At 47.5% G+C, this 15,941-nt stretch overlaps 1 protein-coding gene across 1 annotated transcript in view; it reads left to right on the top strand.

Annotated features, from left to right (window-relative positions):
- LOC139269012 (endoplasmic reticulum resident protein 29-like) overlaps positions 1 to 4,553 on the top strand; it is a 32,180-nt gene extending 27,627 nt beyond the window's left edge. The window contains exons 2-3 of the mRNA XM_070887940.1: positions 333 to 471; positions 1,856 to 4,553. Of these exons, the coding sequence (XP_070744041.1) occupies positions 333 to 471; positions 1,856 to 2,358 (642 nt within the window). The 3' untranslated portion in view covers positions 2,359 to 4,553. The remainder of the gene's footprint in view (positions 1 to 332; positions 472 to 1,855) is intronic.
- Positions 4,554 to 15,941: the final 11,388 nt, after the last annotated feature.

Raw genomic sequence — 15,941 nt, 5'->3', positions numbered from 1 at the left:
CTTACCTCTTTGTCCAAGCTTTTGGTCATCTGCCCAAATTTCTCCTTATGTGGCTTTGTGTCAAATGATTTACAATGCTCCTGAGAAGCGACTTGGGATGTTTTTACTATGTTGAAGGCGCTATATAAACGCACGTTGTTCTTGCTGTGATGCTATTACCATGCAGCAAATAGAACAGCACTCTGATTGTCCACTGAATATATAGCAGATTGGTTTGCTGGTAAAGGGGGTCCTGGATTCGATGTGTCCTTTGAAATGCAGTGCCAGATGATGACAGGATTGTGCAAACTCAGTGTGTGGACCAGTGCCTGAGGTCTCAATGTTCCCCGCAGGTTATTCCCAAACAGATGTATGTCCTGGTAAAGATTGACACGCAGTATCCGTATGGAGAGAAACAGGATGAGTTTAAGAAATTAGCGGAAAATTCTGCTTCCAGCAAGGAGCTCTTGGTGGCTGAGGTGGGAATATCAGGTAGGACTGAGTTACGTGTCCAAGTTTTAACAGAGGATAAAATAATGTCAGTATTGTCACCTATTTGATCCATACAGCCTCCTCTATTCAACGGCTGAGTGTAACATGATGGTTAGTCCTGACAACAATATGATGCACCTGTCACAGCTGAAATCTGTTTTAACATGAAGCTCCCATACACATTTTGTGTTTAACATACTTGTGTACATGAATCGTTGAAAGTTAACATGCAAGTACAGCAAGCAATTCAGAAAGCAAATGATATGTTGGCCTTTATTACACAAGAATTTGAGTACAAGTGTAAAGACGTCTTACTGCAATTATATAGGGCCCTGGTGAGACCACACCTGGAGTATTGTGTAGTTTTAGTCTCCTATCCAAGGAAGGATATACTTGCTACAGAGGGAGTACAACAAAGGTTTACTAGATTGATTCCTGGGATGGGGGGGGATTGTCTTATGAGGAGAGATTGAGTAGACTAGGCCTATATTCTCTAGAGTATAGAAGAATGAGAGGTGATCTCATTGAAACATAACAGAATTCTTACAGGGATTGACAGGTTTGATGCAGGGAGGATGTTTCCTCTGGCTGGGGAGTCTAAAAACCAGGGGTCACGGTCTCAGAATAAGGGGTCGGCCATTTAAGACTGAGATGAGGACAAATTTCTTCACTTAGAAGATGGTGAATCTTTGGAATTCTCTATCCCAGAGGGCTGTGGAAGCTCAGTCATTGAGTATATTCAAGACAGAGATTGATATATTTTTGGATATGATGGGAATCAAGGGATATGGGGATAGTGCAGGAAAGTGTTGAGGTAGAAGATCAGCCATGATCTTATTAAATGGCGGAGCAGACCCGAAGGGCCGAAAAGCCTACTCCTGTTCCTTTGTTCTTATGTTCTTTTGTATGTATAGAAACACTCAGCCAGGGAGCAGTGTAGCTAGGAGCCTGCGTCAGATAGCAGGTCCTGAGCTGAGAAGCAGATCCCCAAAGGATAACTGACGTGTTTTTTTGCTGTCCCTTTGAGCTGAGAAATGAAGGGGAGGTGTCTGGTATAGGGAAAGAGGAAATCTTTTTTAAAAAAAAAAAAGGAAAGCCATGCATTTATATAGCGCCTTTCATGGCATCGGGACATCCCAAAGCGCTTTACAGCCAAATTAGCATTTACGAAGTACTGTAGGAAGGGACAGGGGTTGGTTGGTCAGTGCTTCGCCATGAAGCTTCCTTCTGGGACCGTGGGGACGGAGGATGGTGTGAGCGGAGAAGATGAGGCAGGAAAACAAATTCTGAGGGAAAAGGATGTTTTAAAAAAATAGTCAAACTATGCCATAAAAAATTTGGTTTAATTGTAGTTACATTTTTTTTTATATTCATTTTTAAACAGATTATGGTGAAAAGGAAAATACAGAACTCGGGGTGAAATATAACGTGGAAAAGGCTGACTACCCCGTCTACTTGTTGTTCAGTGACGGGGATTTGGAGAATCCAGTCCGGTACACCGGAGAGATTAAACAGGATGCAATTCAGCAGTGGTTGAAGGGTAAAGGCGTGTGGGTCGGGATGCTCGGCTGCCTGGAGAAATACGACTCCCTGGCCGCAGAGTTTCGCAGCACGCGTGCCCTGGAAGAGCGGCAGAAGATCACGGAGGCGGTGAAGGCCATGGTGGTGGGGACGCCGGAAGCCGAGCAGAAATCGGCAGAACAGTACCACAAAATCATGAGCAAGGTCCTGGCGCAGGGCGACTCCTTCGTCCGCTCGGAGATTGCGCGGATCAGCAAACTGCTGGGGGAGAGCAAGATGAGTGCAGCCAAGAAGCTGGAGTTTCAGAAACGCCAGAACATCCTGAGCTCGTTCCAAACACCCAGCTTGGCAAAAGAGGATTTGTGAGAGCGAATCGGGATGCGTTTAAAGTCTTTAAGTAAAAAGAAGCTTCCGACTGAAAGCCATGTCACTGCTGAAGTTGCTAAGAAAAAAGGGGAGTGCTCCCTCTCCTGGTCTCTGTCCTCGCCCAAAGATCTCTGACTCTTGCTGTATTACGGTCACGCCTGATCCTGTTCCGATCTGTCATGAGGCAGGACCCACTGGATATCGATCAGGAGCAGGAAGCCGAGCTGATTGTGTTCCCACCCCACCGTTTCCCTAATGCAGGAATGCCAATTGTGGTACCTCACCACTGTCTCAGTCAGCACACACTTGCACTCAACCCCGAGACCTCTGTGGTCTGTATCTGTCTGGCTCATAACCACACGTTTAGCAACTGTGGCCCCTCCCCCGCCCCCGCCCCGGGGTAGTCGTGGGACCTTTTCTTTGAAAGGGAATTTTCACCAACATGACGGCAGCACAGTGTGTCGAAGCATCAGCCACAGATGGTGGGACACGGGCCCCACTCAGTAAGCTTTTCACCGCGCAAAGTTCCCAGTCTCAGCCGTGCTGCGGTGGAGGAGCTGCTGCACATAACATAAGAAATAGGAGGAGTAGTAGGCCATACGGCCCCTCGAGCCTGCTCCGCCATCTAATACGATCATGGCTGATCCGATCATGGACTCGGGACCACTTCCCTGCCCGCTCCCCATAGCCCCTTATTCCCAGAAGCTGTTGGACTGCTTTCACCCACCTTGCACTCGGCAACTTCAGATCAGCATCAGTAGTGGTCTGGGACCAACTCATTCACCCACAATGTCAGCCAGGGACTGGTGCGTACCACGGGTGGACCAGCTTAGAGTAAATACCATTAAAGCATTCGAGTTATGCCATCACAACCCGATTTAAAACTGACCTTTAACAAGCATCCAATCAAAGTTCAGCAGAATTTATGCAAAGTTCGAAGCTCTTCAGCAGTGACATGGTTAAAAGTCTCATTTGTTTACAAACCTCTTTTTAAATTTTTTTACAAAAAATTCTTGCAAAACACCTTTTCACTCACCTTTTGTTGAGGGTTATTCTGCGTATTGTTCCAACACTTGGCAAACTGATGAGGCACAGGTCTGTGCTCTGACTTTCCACAACGTATGCTCCTGATGTTAATGCCACAGTGGGCTGCAACCAAACGGAGACACTTAAGACAAAAAATCCCCTGTAGAAAATAGTTCCATTAAAACTCTAGATACTGTCGCTGTGGAGCCTTTTTTGCTTTCTCCGTGGCTGCCGGGGCAGCAATACCTCTGAACAGTATTCCCTAACATTGCGCCACTGGGGAGCAAAAGGAGAAGGAAGAGTACAAAGTCCCAGCTCAGGGCAAACCCTGCAGGTGGATAGGTGTGTGCGGGCCTCCAGTCACGCATGGAAACGCAGGTGTGCCAAACACTGCAGGCGAGGGAGGGGGAGTAGGGCAGTTACGAGAAAACCTCCCCTCTCCCAGCACTAGGCAGCCTGACTCCCCACGGGAATGTTTCTCGTGGCAACCCCTCCACACGGACTATTCCCAGATTGACAGCTGAGTGACCTCAACATGACCAGAGAGCCCAAATCATAGAATCATAGAAATGTACAGCACAGGAGGACGCCATTCGGCCCATTGTGTCCGTGCCGGCCGATAAAGAGCTATCCAGCCTAATCCCACTTTCCAGCTCTTGGTCCGTAGTCCTTCAGGTTACGGCACTTCAAGTACTTTTTTTTAATGTGGTGAGGGTTTCTGCCTCTTCTGCCTTTCAGACAGTGAGTTCCAGACTCCCACCACCTTCTGGGTGAAGAAATTTTCCTCTCAAATCCCCTCTAAACCTCCTACCAGTTACTTTAAATCTATGTCCACTGGTTGTTGGCCCCTCTGCTAAGGGAAATAGGCCCTTCCTATCCACTCTATCCAGGCCCCTCATAATTTTATACACCTCAAATCAGGTCTCCCCCTCAGCCTTCTCTGTTCCAGAAAAAACATTACTTCATGGTCTAATGCACTTAACTCTGGTGGTATTAAGGAGAAGTCTTGTCTAACTACTGGCGACACTAGTACATCTCAGGATCATCCAGATTTAGATCTTCCCCCAACAGTCGGTCTGTGTTAGGATTGTCCTCGCATGCAAACAATCTCGTGTGTGTTCTAATGAGTAAATTGGTTTAAAAATTTTTATTAAAATTCATAATTTACACTTACCTTGTATTTGTACCTTACATTGTGTCTATGATTCCATTTTACTCAGGAAGAACTCATTTTACATTCTGGAACTCGGAACAAGTTGCTTTCCATCCCGGGCATTTTTGTAGTGTCAGCTTGACTCAGTGGATGGGTCAGATGGGTGTGGGTTCAAATGCCACACCAAAACCGAGTGCATAATCTCGGCTGATCCTCAGTAATACTCTGAGGTAAGGAAAAGAAAAGAAAGACTTTCATTTATATAGCGCCTTTCACGACCACCAGACATCTCAAAGTGCTTTACAGCCAGTGAAGTACTTTTTGAAGTGTAGTCGCTGTTGTCATCATCACCATCATCATAGGCAGTCCCTTGGAATCGAGGAGGACTTGCTTCCACTCCCAAAGTGAGTTCTTTGATGGCTGAACAGTCCGATAGGAGAGCCACAGACCCTGTTACAGATGGGACAGACATTCGTGGGTTGTAGGGCTGGTTTGCCGCGCGCTCCTTCCGCTGCCTGCGCTTGGTCTCTTCATGCTCCTTGCATCGAGGCTCAGAGCTCAACGCCCTCCCGGATAGACTTTCTCCACCTCGGGCGGTCTGCGGCCAGGGTCTCCCAGGTGTCAGTGGTGATGTCGCACTTTACCAGCGAGGTTTTGAGGGTGTCCTTATAACGTTTCCACTGTCCTCCTTTGGCTCGTTTACCATGAAGGAGCTCCGCATAAAGCATTTGCTTAGGGAGTCTCGTATCTGGCATGCGTACTATGTGGCCTGCCCAGCGAAGCTGATCGAATGTGGTCAGTGCTTCAATACTGCGGATGTTATCCTGGTCGAGGACACTGATGTTGGTGCGCCTGTCCTCCCAGGAGATCTGCAGGATCTTGCGGAGACATCGTTGATGATATATCTCCAGCGACTTGAGGTGCCTTCTGTAATGTCGGAAACACTGCATCCAATTTGCCTACAAGCAAGCTCCCACCAAGAGCAATGTGATAATGACCAGACAATCTGTTTTTTTTGTTATGTTGATTGAGGGATAAATATTGGCCAGGACACTGGGGATAATTCTGCTGCTCTTCAAAATTGTGCCATGGGATCTTTCCATCCATTCAGAGAGCAGATGGGACGTTGGTTTAACATCTCATCCGAAAGGTGGCACCTCTGACAGGGCAGCACTCCCTCAGCACTGCACTGGAGTATCAGCCTAGATTGTGTGTGTTTAAGTCCCTGGAGTGGGAATTAAACCCACAACCTTCTGTCTCAGAGGCGAGTGTGCTACCCACTGAGCCACAGCTAACACGGAGTACTGCATCCCACCATCTTTTAGATTAGACATTAAACAGGCTCTGGTACCTGTTTAGATGGATCTAAAGGATCCCATGATACTATTCAAAAAGCAAAGGCGTTCTGACATCCTGAGTCACACTTATCCCTCAACCCACACCACCAAAACTGGTTATTAATGGCAGAGGCTGATCATATCTCATTCACTGTGCAAATTGACTACCGCATTTGCCGACAAAAGAAGTGACTAGACTTCAACAATAATTAGGACACTGGAGGTATCAGCCTAGATTATGCACCTAGATTGAACACACACCCATCTGACTCAGGCAAGAGTCCCACCAATGAAAAGTGCTAAACAAATGCAAGATCTTCCTGTGTCAACTAGCATAAAAGACCCTCATTTTTTTGTATTCCTCCTTTCCTCGAGGTGCTGACTCATGCTGAGGTATGGATCTGTTGGGGCCACTCACCCTCCATTATCTCACACAAAGAGTGATCAGATAGGTGAGAGCATAGTGTTGGTAGGCTATTTGACTTTGAGGGACATCCAGCCATCATTTGACACCAACCTATGTTCACTTTTCAGGGGGGGTCGCTTGGTACGGATCAGGACTGGGTACCGTTGACAATTTTTTTTCTTCCTCACACGGGCAGTGAGGCAAATTGCAGCACCCCGACGGAGAAGACTTGGCTGGCAAGTTTGGCTCAGCTCCTTGCTTGATTAACTTGCTGAGCCATCAACCGAGCCCTAGGAATTACGGCTTTTATGCAAAATTGAAGCCCATGAGATTAAAGGGGCAGTGGCTACGTGGAAAGGAAACTGGCTATGGGACAGAAAGCAGAGAGTAGTGGTGAACGGCTACTTTTCCAGACTGGAGGGAAGTGTGCTGTGGTGCACCCCAGGGGTTGGTGTTGGGACTAGTGCTCTTTTTGAGATATATTAATGATCTGGACTTGGGTACACAGGGCATAATTTTAAAGTTTGCAGATGACACAAAACTCGGAAATGTAGCAAACATTGAGAAGGATAGCAACAGACTTCAGGGGGACAGAGACTGGTGAAATGGGTAGACACATGGCAGATGAAATTTAATGCAGAGAAGTGTGGAATGATTCATTTTGATAGGAAGAATGAGGAAAGGCAATATAAACTAAAAAGGTACAATTTTAAAGGGGGTGCAGGAACAGAGACTTGGGGGTGTAAGTACACAAGTCTTTGGGGGTGGCAGGACAAGTTTAGAAGGCCGTTAAAAAAGGAATACCCTGGGATTCTTGGCTTTATTAATATGGGTATAGAGTACAAAAGCAAGGAAGTTATACTGAACCTTTATAAAATCTGGTTAGGCCCCAAGCTGGAGTATTGGGGCCAATTCTGAACACCACACTTGAAGAAGGATGCCAAGGCCTTAGAGAGGGTACACAGGAGATTTACTAGAATGGTGCCAGGGGAGACACTAGACAACTGGACAAACTGGGATTGTTCTCCTTAGAGCAGAGAAGCTTAAGGGGAGATTTAATAGAGGTGTTTAAAATCTTGAAAGGTTTTGAGAGAGTAAATGAGAAAATATTTCCAGTGGCAGAAGGGTCGGTAACGTGAGGGCACAGATTTAAGGTAATTGGCAAAAGAACCAGCGATGACATGGGTAAAAAATAATTTACACAGCGAGCGGTCATGGTCTGGAACGCACTCCCTGAAAGGGTGGTGGAAGAAGATTCAATACTAACTTCCAAAAAGGGAATTGGATAAATACTTGAAGTGGGAAAAAAATGCAGGTCTAATTGGATAGTCCTTTCAAAGAGCTGGCACAGGCACGATGGGCTGAATGGCCTCCTTCAGTGCTGGCTCATTCGATGATTCTAACTAATCAAATGAGGAACTTGAAAACAGATTATCGGAGTAGTCAATGAGCTAAGAAAATGTGGCCTAATAGCCAGAATTTGACCTTCCCCCTTGGATCTGAAGGTCGTCTATGTAAAGTTGTTTTTAGCCCTGCCAGTCCTTATTCAATATTGATATATGATGCTGGGCCCGATGCCTTTTAACTGACCTTTATAATATAAACATATAACAAAATTAAACAATTCTAGAACAAATGATTAAACTTGCCTATAAACCTAACTAATCCATGACAGAATGCTTTCAACAATCACTCCCAAGCACCCCACAGACTGCCCCCCTCCCACAGGCTTCGATTTGTGCTCTATTCCCAAAGCTTCTCTTTGTCTGGGCCTTTCCTGCATATATCATTCAAGCCTCTGTATGTGATGTGATGTGAGTGCCCCTCAGTGCTTCTTTTGTCTATAAGTAGGCCACGGTTGATGCATTGCGCAGCTGGACAATGCCAAACTTGCACTTCAGCCCCAGGCTTGTCACATGCCATATGTCAGCTGTGGCTCAGTGGGTAGCACACTCGCCTCCGAATCAGAAGATTATGGGTTCAAATCCCACTCCAAGGCCTTGAGCACATAAATCTAGGCCGACACTAAATATAAATGCAAGTCTTTCTTTCCATTTTACTCCAGCTCATGCCCCACCCTCTCTCCCAGCCTTATCCTCCGGCTTCTCTCTCGACTGCATGCGTTTCACCAACTCCAGGACAGTCAGTTCCCACCTCACGTGACCCCGTATGTTTGCTACTGTGTTGCTGTTGTACCCTGGGATTTTATAAAGGGAAGATATAAGCATTAGTGAAGGTGATAACGTCCTTACTATACAGTATAAATGCACACAAGGCCCATGCTTGAGAGGTCAGTCTGTGACCTGTCGTTTATTTCAGAGCACTCAAGGTGATGGAAGTGGGTGGAGCTTCCTGAAGGTCTAGGTTAGGAGTGTCTCCCACAAGTTCACCACCGAGTGGTCAGTGTTCTCACAGTGTACAACTTAGGTCAGATTATACATGGGTTACAATGCTGGTTGAATACATGACATCACCTCCCCCAAAGTCTTATTGGGATCACAGGTCGAGTCTCTCTGGTGGTTTACGCTCCCTTGTAGAGCGCCTGAGTTGGGGCTCTGGTTGTTGGGCGCTGGCCTGAGTGTCTGCTGTTTGCGGTGCCTCAGGCCTGGCTGGACTGCCCACAGTGACTGGGCTCTCCCTTTGGTTCCTGTGTTCGGTCACCTGTGGTGGAGTGAACTCTACATCGTGTTCTTCCTCTGCTTCTTCTATGGGGTTGCTGAACCTCCTTTTTGTTTGATCCACATGTTTGCGGCAGTTTTGCCCATTGGTAAGTTTAACTACCAGAATCCTATTTCCCTCTTTGGCAACCACAGTGCCTGCGAGCCATTTGGGCCCTGCAGCGTAGTCGAGGACAAAAACAGGATCATTTACATCAATACATCGCGCCCTCGCATTCCTGTCATGGTAGTCATATTGTGACTGGCGCCTGCTCTCGACAATTTCTTTAATGGTGGGGTGTATAAGGGATAACCGGGTTTTGAGCGTCCTTTTCATTAGCAGCTCTACGGGTGGAACCCCTGTGAGCGAGTGTGGTCGGGATTGGTAGGCCAACAGGAGGCGTGATAAGCGGCATTGTAGGGAACCCCCTTGGATTCTGAGCATCCCCTGTTTGATTATCTGCACTGCTCGTTCTGCCTGGCCGTTTGAGGCCGGCTTGAACGGTGCCGTTCTAACATGGTTAATTCCATTGCCTGCCATGAAGTCCTGGAATTCAGTGCTTGTAAAGCACGGGCCATTGTCGCTGACCAAGATGTCCGGTAGACCGTGGCGAACATGGCCCGTAGACTTTCTACCGTGGCTTGACTTTAAAATGTTACACTCGATCCATTTGGAGTAGGCGTCTACTACAACCAAAAACATTTTTCTCATGAAAGGACCTGCGTAGTCCATATGAATGCGTGACCAAGGCTTGGCAGGCCATGGCCGGGAGCTAAGGGGGGCTTCCCTGAGCGCATTGCCCAGCTGGGCACACGTGTTGCACCTGCGAACACAAAGTTCCAGATCTGCGTCTATCCCTGGCCACCAAACATGTGACCTGGCAATTGCCTTCATCGTGACAATGCCCGGGTGCTCATTGTGGAGTTCTCTGATAAACACCTCTCTGCCCATCTGGGGCATGACTACGCGGTTTCCCCACAGTCGCCAATCGGCCTGAATCGAGAGTTCATCCTTGTGCCTGTGAAATGGTTTAAATTTCTCAGGGCATGCCCTGTACATGGCTGCCCAGTCCCCATTCAGGACACATTTCTTGACTAGAGACAATAGCGGGTCTCTATTTGTCCAGACTTTAATCTGACGGGCTGTCACGGGTTCCGAAAGCTTCAACAGCCATGACCATCTCAGCAGCATGCTCGGTAGCCCCCTCAGTGGTGGCTAGTGGGAGCCTGCTGAGTGCATCGTCGCAGTTTTCGGTGCCCAGTCTGTGCCGAATTGCGGAGTCATAGGCGGCTACCGTGAGTGCCCACCTCTGTATGCGGGCCGATGCGTTTGCATTTATGGCCTTGTTGTCGGCCAAAAGGGGTTAGGGGTTTGTGATCTGTCTCCAGCTCAAATTTCCTGCCAAACTGGTACTGGTGCATTTTCTTTACCGCATATACACATGCGAGCGCCTCCTTTTCTACCATCCCGTAGCCCCTTTCTGCCTGGGTCAGACTTCTGGAGGTATAAGCTACCGGCTGTAACTGACCATTGCCATTGACATGCTGCAACACACACCCGACACCATAGGACGACGCATCGCACGTTAACACAAGTTTCTTACATGGGTCATATAGTATTAACAGATTGTTGGAACATAACAAATTGTGTGCTCTATTAAAAGCCCTTTCCTGGCTGCCCCCCCAGACCCATTCATGACCTTTGCGTAGGAGCACGTGTAGTGGCTCTAGCAACGTGCTCAATTTGGGAAGAAAGTTACCAAAATAGTTCAGGAGCCCCAGGAATGAACCCAGCTCTGTCGTGTTCCGGGGTCTGGGTGCTCTCTGGATCGCTTCCGTCTTGGACGCAGTAGGGCCGATCCCGTCTGCTACTACCCTCATCCCCAGGAATTCTACCTCTGGAGCTAGGAAGACGCACTTCGCCTTTTTCAGTCGCAGCCCTACCCGGTCCAGTTTGCGTAGCACCTCCTCCAGGTTGTGGAGGTGTTCTTCAGTATCATTACCCGTAATGAGGATGTCGTCCTGAAAAACCACCGTCCCTGGAATCGACTTGGAGGCTTTCCATATTTAGTTGGAAGATCGCGGCGGCCGAGCGAATCCCGAACGAACATCTGTTGTACTCAAACAACCCCTTATGTGTCGTGATGGTGGTCAGCTTCTTCGACTCACTCGCCAGCTCCTGGGTCATGTAAGCTGAGGTCAGGTCCAATTTTGAAAAAAGTTTGCCACCGGAGAGCGTCGCAAAGAGGTCCTCCGCTCTCAGTAGCGGGTATGGTCTTGGAGTGACACCCGATTGATGGTGGCCTTGTAATTGCCACATATCCTGACCGACCCATCCGCCTTGAGCACAGGCACGATCGGGCTCGCCCAGTCACTGAATTCGACTGGCGGTCCAATTTACCTTCTATCTTTTCCCGCATCATGTACGGCACTGCTCTGGCCTTGTGGTGTACTGGCCTGGCGTCCGGGTTTATGTGAATCACTACCTTGGCCCCCATGAAAGTGTTAATGCCGAGTTGAAATAATGAGTCAAATTTGTCCAGGATCTGTGAGCATGATACTTGCTCCACAGAGGAAATTGCATTGACATCACCCCACTTCCAGTTCATGACAGCAAGCCAACTCCTCCCCAGTAGTGCGGGACCGTCCCCTGGGACAATCCAGAGTGGCAGTCTGTTCTCCGAATCTTTGTGGGTCACGACTACCGTGACGCTGCCTAGCACCGGAATGATCTGCTTTGTGTAAGTCCGTAGCTGTGCGTCAATCGGCGATAATTTTGGCCTCCTGGCCTTGGACGCCCATAACTTTTCGAACTGTTTGATACCCATCAGGGACTGGTTGGCCCCCATGTCTAGCTCCATTGATACTGGGATGCCATTGAGGAGTACTTTCATTATCGGTGGCGTCCTGGTGTATGAACTGTATACTTGCGCCACATGAACTCGCTGAACTTCAGCTTCCAGCGATTTCCCCCAGCGTTCATTTCTGCAAGTATTTTGCTCACCTCTGCAAACTCCGGCTGAATGTGTGCCTCCACGCCTCCAGCATGAGCCCTGACTGCCCCGTTATTGCCCTCGAGTACGCCATTAACAGGTGTTAATTGCCCCATTACTGACCGCATTGTCCCTTGCAATAGCGTGAATCGCCGTTCAGCTTGCCATTGTCTCTGTCGAACTCCCCCTCTGGGTTCGACTACATGTTGGGGCATGCCCGACTGCCCTTGTCTGCCTGGAGAACTGTGTGCTACTTTAACAATGTTGAATCTCTGTCCCAACCATTCCTTAACACAGTACCTCTCGTCTGTTCTGCTAGTGGCCATGCTCGCGTGGTTTAAATCCCAGTTTCTTGTCGCCATTGATAGGTCCTTACTATACAGTATAAATACACACGAGGCCCATGCTTGAGAGGTCAGTCTGTGACCTGTCCTTTATTTCATAGCACTCAAGTGATGGAAGTGGGTGGAGCTTCCCCTTTTATATCTGAAGGTCTAGGTTAGGAGTATCTTCCACAAGTTCACCACCTAGTGGTCATTGTTTTCAGTGTACAACTTAGGTCAGATTATACATGGGTTACAATGCTGGTTGAATACATGACAGAAGGAACATGTGCCATTGACATTGGGAGACCGAGAAGACAAGGAGGAGAAATTTAAATAATGAAAGTGGGCAAGAAAAAATTCTACACAAATAAAGATGCACACACAGTAAAAGTCTTTGACAGCCACTTAAGTAGTGAAAAAGATTGGAGATAAACAAGAGAAAAACAGAAACAATCAGATGGTGGGAAAGAAGTAGAGAAATGAGAATTATTTTGTTCATCAGCAACGCCATGGGAAATTACTTCTCATAACACACTTGGCGGGAATTTTCCAGGGTGGGAGCGGGCACGATCGGTGGCGGGTTGGGTGGGAAACTTGTTATTTTTGATAGCGGGTCAGGAACCTAAGTTTACTGATCTATATATCTAGTTATGTTCTTTGACTTTTTAAATAAATTGTTAGTCACTTTCCAATCCTCAAGAATCTCTCCCAAATTTAATAAACTTACAAAAATAACAAGATGCTCCTTAAAACCTACCTCTTTAACCAAGTTCTTTGTTCATCTGCCCTTATTTCTTCTTTGTGACTCAGTGTCAAATTTTGTTTTGTAACACTCCTGTGAAGCGCCTTGGGATGTTTCACTATGTTAAAGGTGCTATATAAATGTACATTGTTGTTGTTGAACAGGACGTCTGGTAAGTCTCACACACACAACTAAACAGGGGCGCTAGACAGATTGCCACATACATTGTTAAGCAGGATCACGTCGAGTGCGAGTCCTAATTTACATGCACACTTCGGATCACTGCAAGGAATTCTCTTGTCATGTCACACGAGGGATGGTCAGTCATTTTAGTACGATTGCAAGCGCTGGTGATCATCATCATCATAGGTAGTCCCTCAGAATCGAGGAAGACTTGCTTCCACTCTCAAAGTGAGTTCTTTGGTGGCTGAACAGTCCAATACGAGAGCCACAGATCCTGTTACAGGTGGGACAGACATTCGTCGAGGGAAGGGGTTGGTGGTGCTGGTTTGCCGCGCGCTCCTTCCGCTGCCTGCACTTGGCCTCTTCACGCAACGCTCTCCACCTCGGGCGGTCTTCGGCCAGGGTCTCTCAGGTGTCAGTGGTGATGTCGCACTTTACCAGGGAGGCTTTGAGCGTGTCCTTGTAACGCTTCCGCAGCCCACCTTTGGCACGTTTACCATGAAGGAGCTCCTCATGAAGCATTTGCTTAGGGAGTCTCGAATCTGACATGCGAACTATGTGGCCTACCCAGTGAAGCTGATCGAGTGTGGTCAGTGCTTCAATACTGGGGATGTTAGCCTGGTCGAGGACACTGATGTTTGTGCGCCTGTCCTCCCAGGGGATTTGCAGGATCTTGGAGACATCGTTGGTGATATATCTCGAGTGACTTGAGGTGCCTTCGGTGATATATCTCCAGTGACTTGAGGTGCCTTCTAAACATCGTCTATGCCCCAGATCCATACAGGAGGGCGGGTATTATTACAGCCCTGTAAATCAAGAGCTAGGTGGTAGATTTGAGGGCCTGGTCTTCAAACACACTTTTCCTCAGACGGCCGAAGGCTGCACTGGCGGCGATGTTGAATCTTCGCATCAATGTCTGCCTTTGTTGATAAGAGGCTCCCGAGATATGGGACATGGTCCACGTTGTTGAGGGCCACACCGTGAATCTTGATGATTGGAGGGCAGTGCTGTGCGGCGCCGACAGGCTGGTGGAGGACCTTTATCTTACAGATGTTAAGTGTAGGACCCATGCTTTCACATGCCTCAGTGAATACATTGACTATGTCCTGGAGCTCAGCCTCAGAACGTGTGCAGACACAGGCATCTTCCGCGTACTGCAGCTCAACGACCGAGGTTGGGGTGATCTTGGACCTGGCTTGGAGGCAGCGTAGGTTAAACAGCTTCCCACTGGTTCTGTAGTTTAGTTCCATTCCAGCGGGGAGCTTGTTGATTGTGAGGTGGAGCATGGCGGCGAGGAAGATTGAGAAGAGGGTTGGAGCGATGACGCACTCCTGGCCAAGAATGGGGAAACATTAATCAAGGACACAGAGGCTGTAAGGGCCTGATGGAAGGAGCACTTTGAAGATCTCCTCAATCGAGACTCTGCCTTTGACTCGAGTGTTCTGGACTCCATCCCGCAGCATGCGACCCGCCACCAACTCAGTGAAACTCCAACGTTGCGCGAGGTAGGCAAAGCAATAAAACAGCTCAAGAATAACAAGGCTACGGGTGCGGATGGAATCCCTGCTGAGGCGCTAAAGTATGGCGGAGTGGCGCTGTTGGCGCGGATACATGACCTCATCTCTCTCATCTGGAGGGAGGAGAGCATGCAGGGAGATCTCAGAGGTGCAGTGATTATGGTAATATAGATACAGAGACAGATAACAGACAGAATGACTGTAAAGAGAATCACTGCACAGATAACAGGCAGTTTAATTATTAGATGAATTTTATTGCTTTAGTCAACTTTAAATTTAAATATACACCCATATATAACGCTGCTGAATTCACAGGTGTCCAATCGACATACAAAAAGGTTTTCAGGACACCTCACAGCCTTAAAAAAAAAATCAGTTTGAATTGTCTGGATTCGTTAAATAGGGGGTCGCTCAGAGAGAACACAATTTACAAATGTTCATTTGGTAAAACAGTAGAATGTGTATCCAAGGGAAAGTGGTGGGAAGGAGACTGCAATGAATGTAGAGCAAGAAAATCAACTCTATAATACCTCTGAAGAATACTGCAAGATCAAGAAAAGCACGAGATCCTCCTAATTGCATCCTATTTTCCACTGGAGATGTTGGCTGAAATGCCTTATCCTACGAGTACACATCTGTCACACAATGACTTCTGCAGAATAAAAAGGTAATGGGTCAATGGGTCTAGCCACACCAAGGTTTAATACTCACCCAGGGTAAACTTATTAGCTTCTATTTCCATTAATAATCATCAGGATTTTACATTGAGCTGCGGTAACAATTAATGTGGTATATAATTATCATAGTCTGGGGTGACATGAAGATATTGCTTTCTAGTTCTATTACAATGAACTATGACAGCCAACATGGACACCATTGCCCCCTTTTGCGTCGTAATTTTCTACGATAGCTTGATCACCCAAGCAAGAAACAGTCCTCTCAGGTCTGTAATCACACACTGCCAATTCAATCAGCAAAAATCAGTCCCTGGCAAATATAATCCTGTATGATTCCCGTCACCAAAATCGGTCTGTGTGGACCTTTCCTTGCTTGGACACCCAGTTTCTGTCTCTTCAAACAGATCTGGCAATTCAATCAAATTCCCAACCATTTTGCTAGAATGAGGCACCATATTAGAAGTCTTCAGTCACTCTCTTAATTTTCTTTCGGGGGCTGTGTGGATGGGTCAGTTGATCGATGCCTCGCCAGTGTTGTACAGATCATAAATGACGGTCTCGGGTTC

Source organism: Pristiophorus japonicus, chromosome 8, assembly GCF_044704955.1.
Source record: "Pristiophorus japonicus isolate sPriJap1 chromosome 8, sPriJap1.hap1, whole genome shotgun sequence".
NCBI lineage: Eukaryota > Metazoa > Chordata > Chondrichthyes > Pristiophoridae > Pristiophorus > Pristiophorus japonicus.
This window is presented reverse-complemented; position numbering and strand designations above follow the sequence as displayed.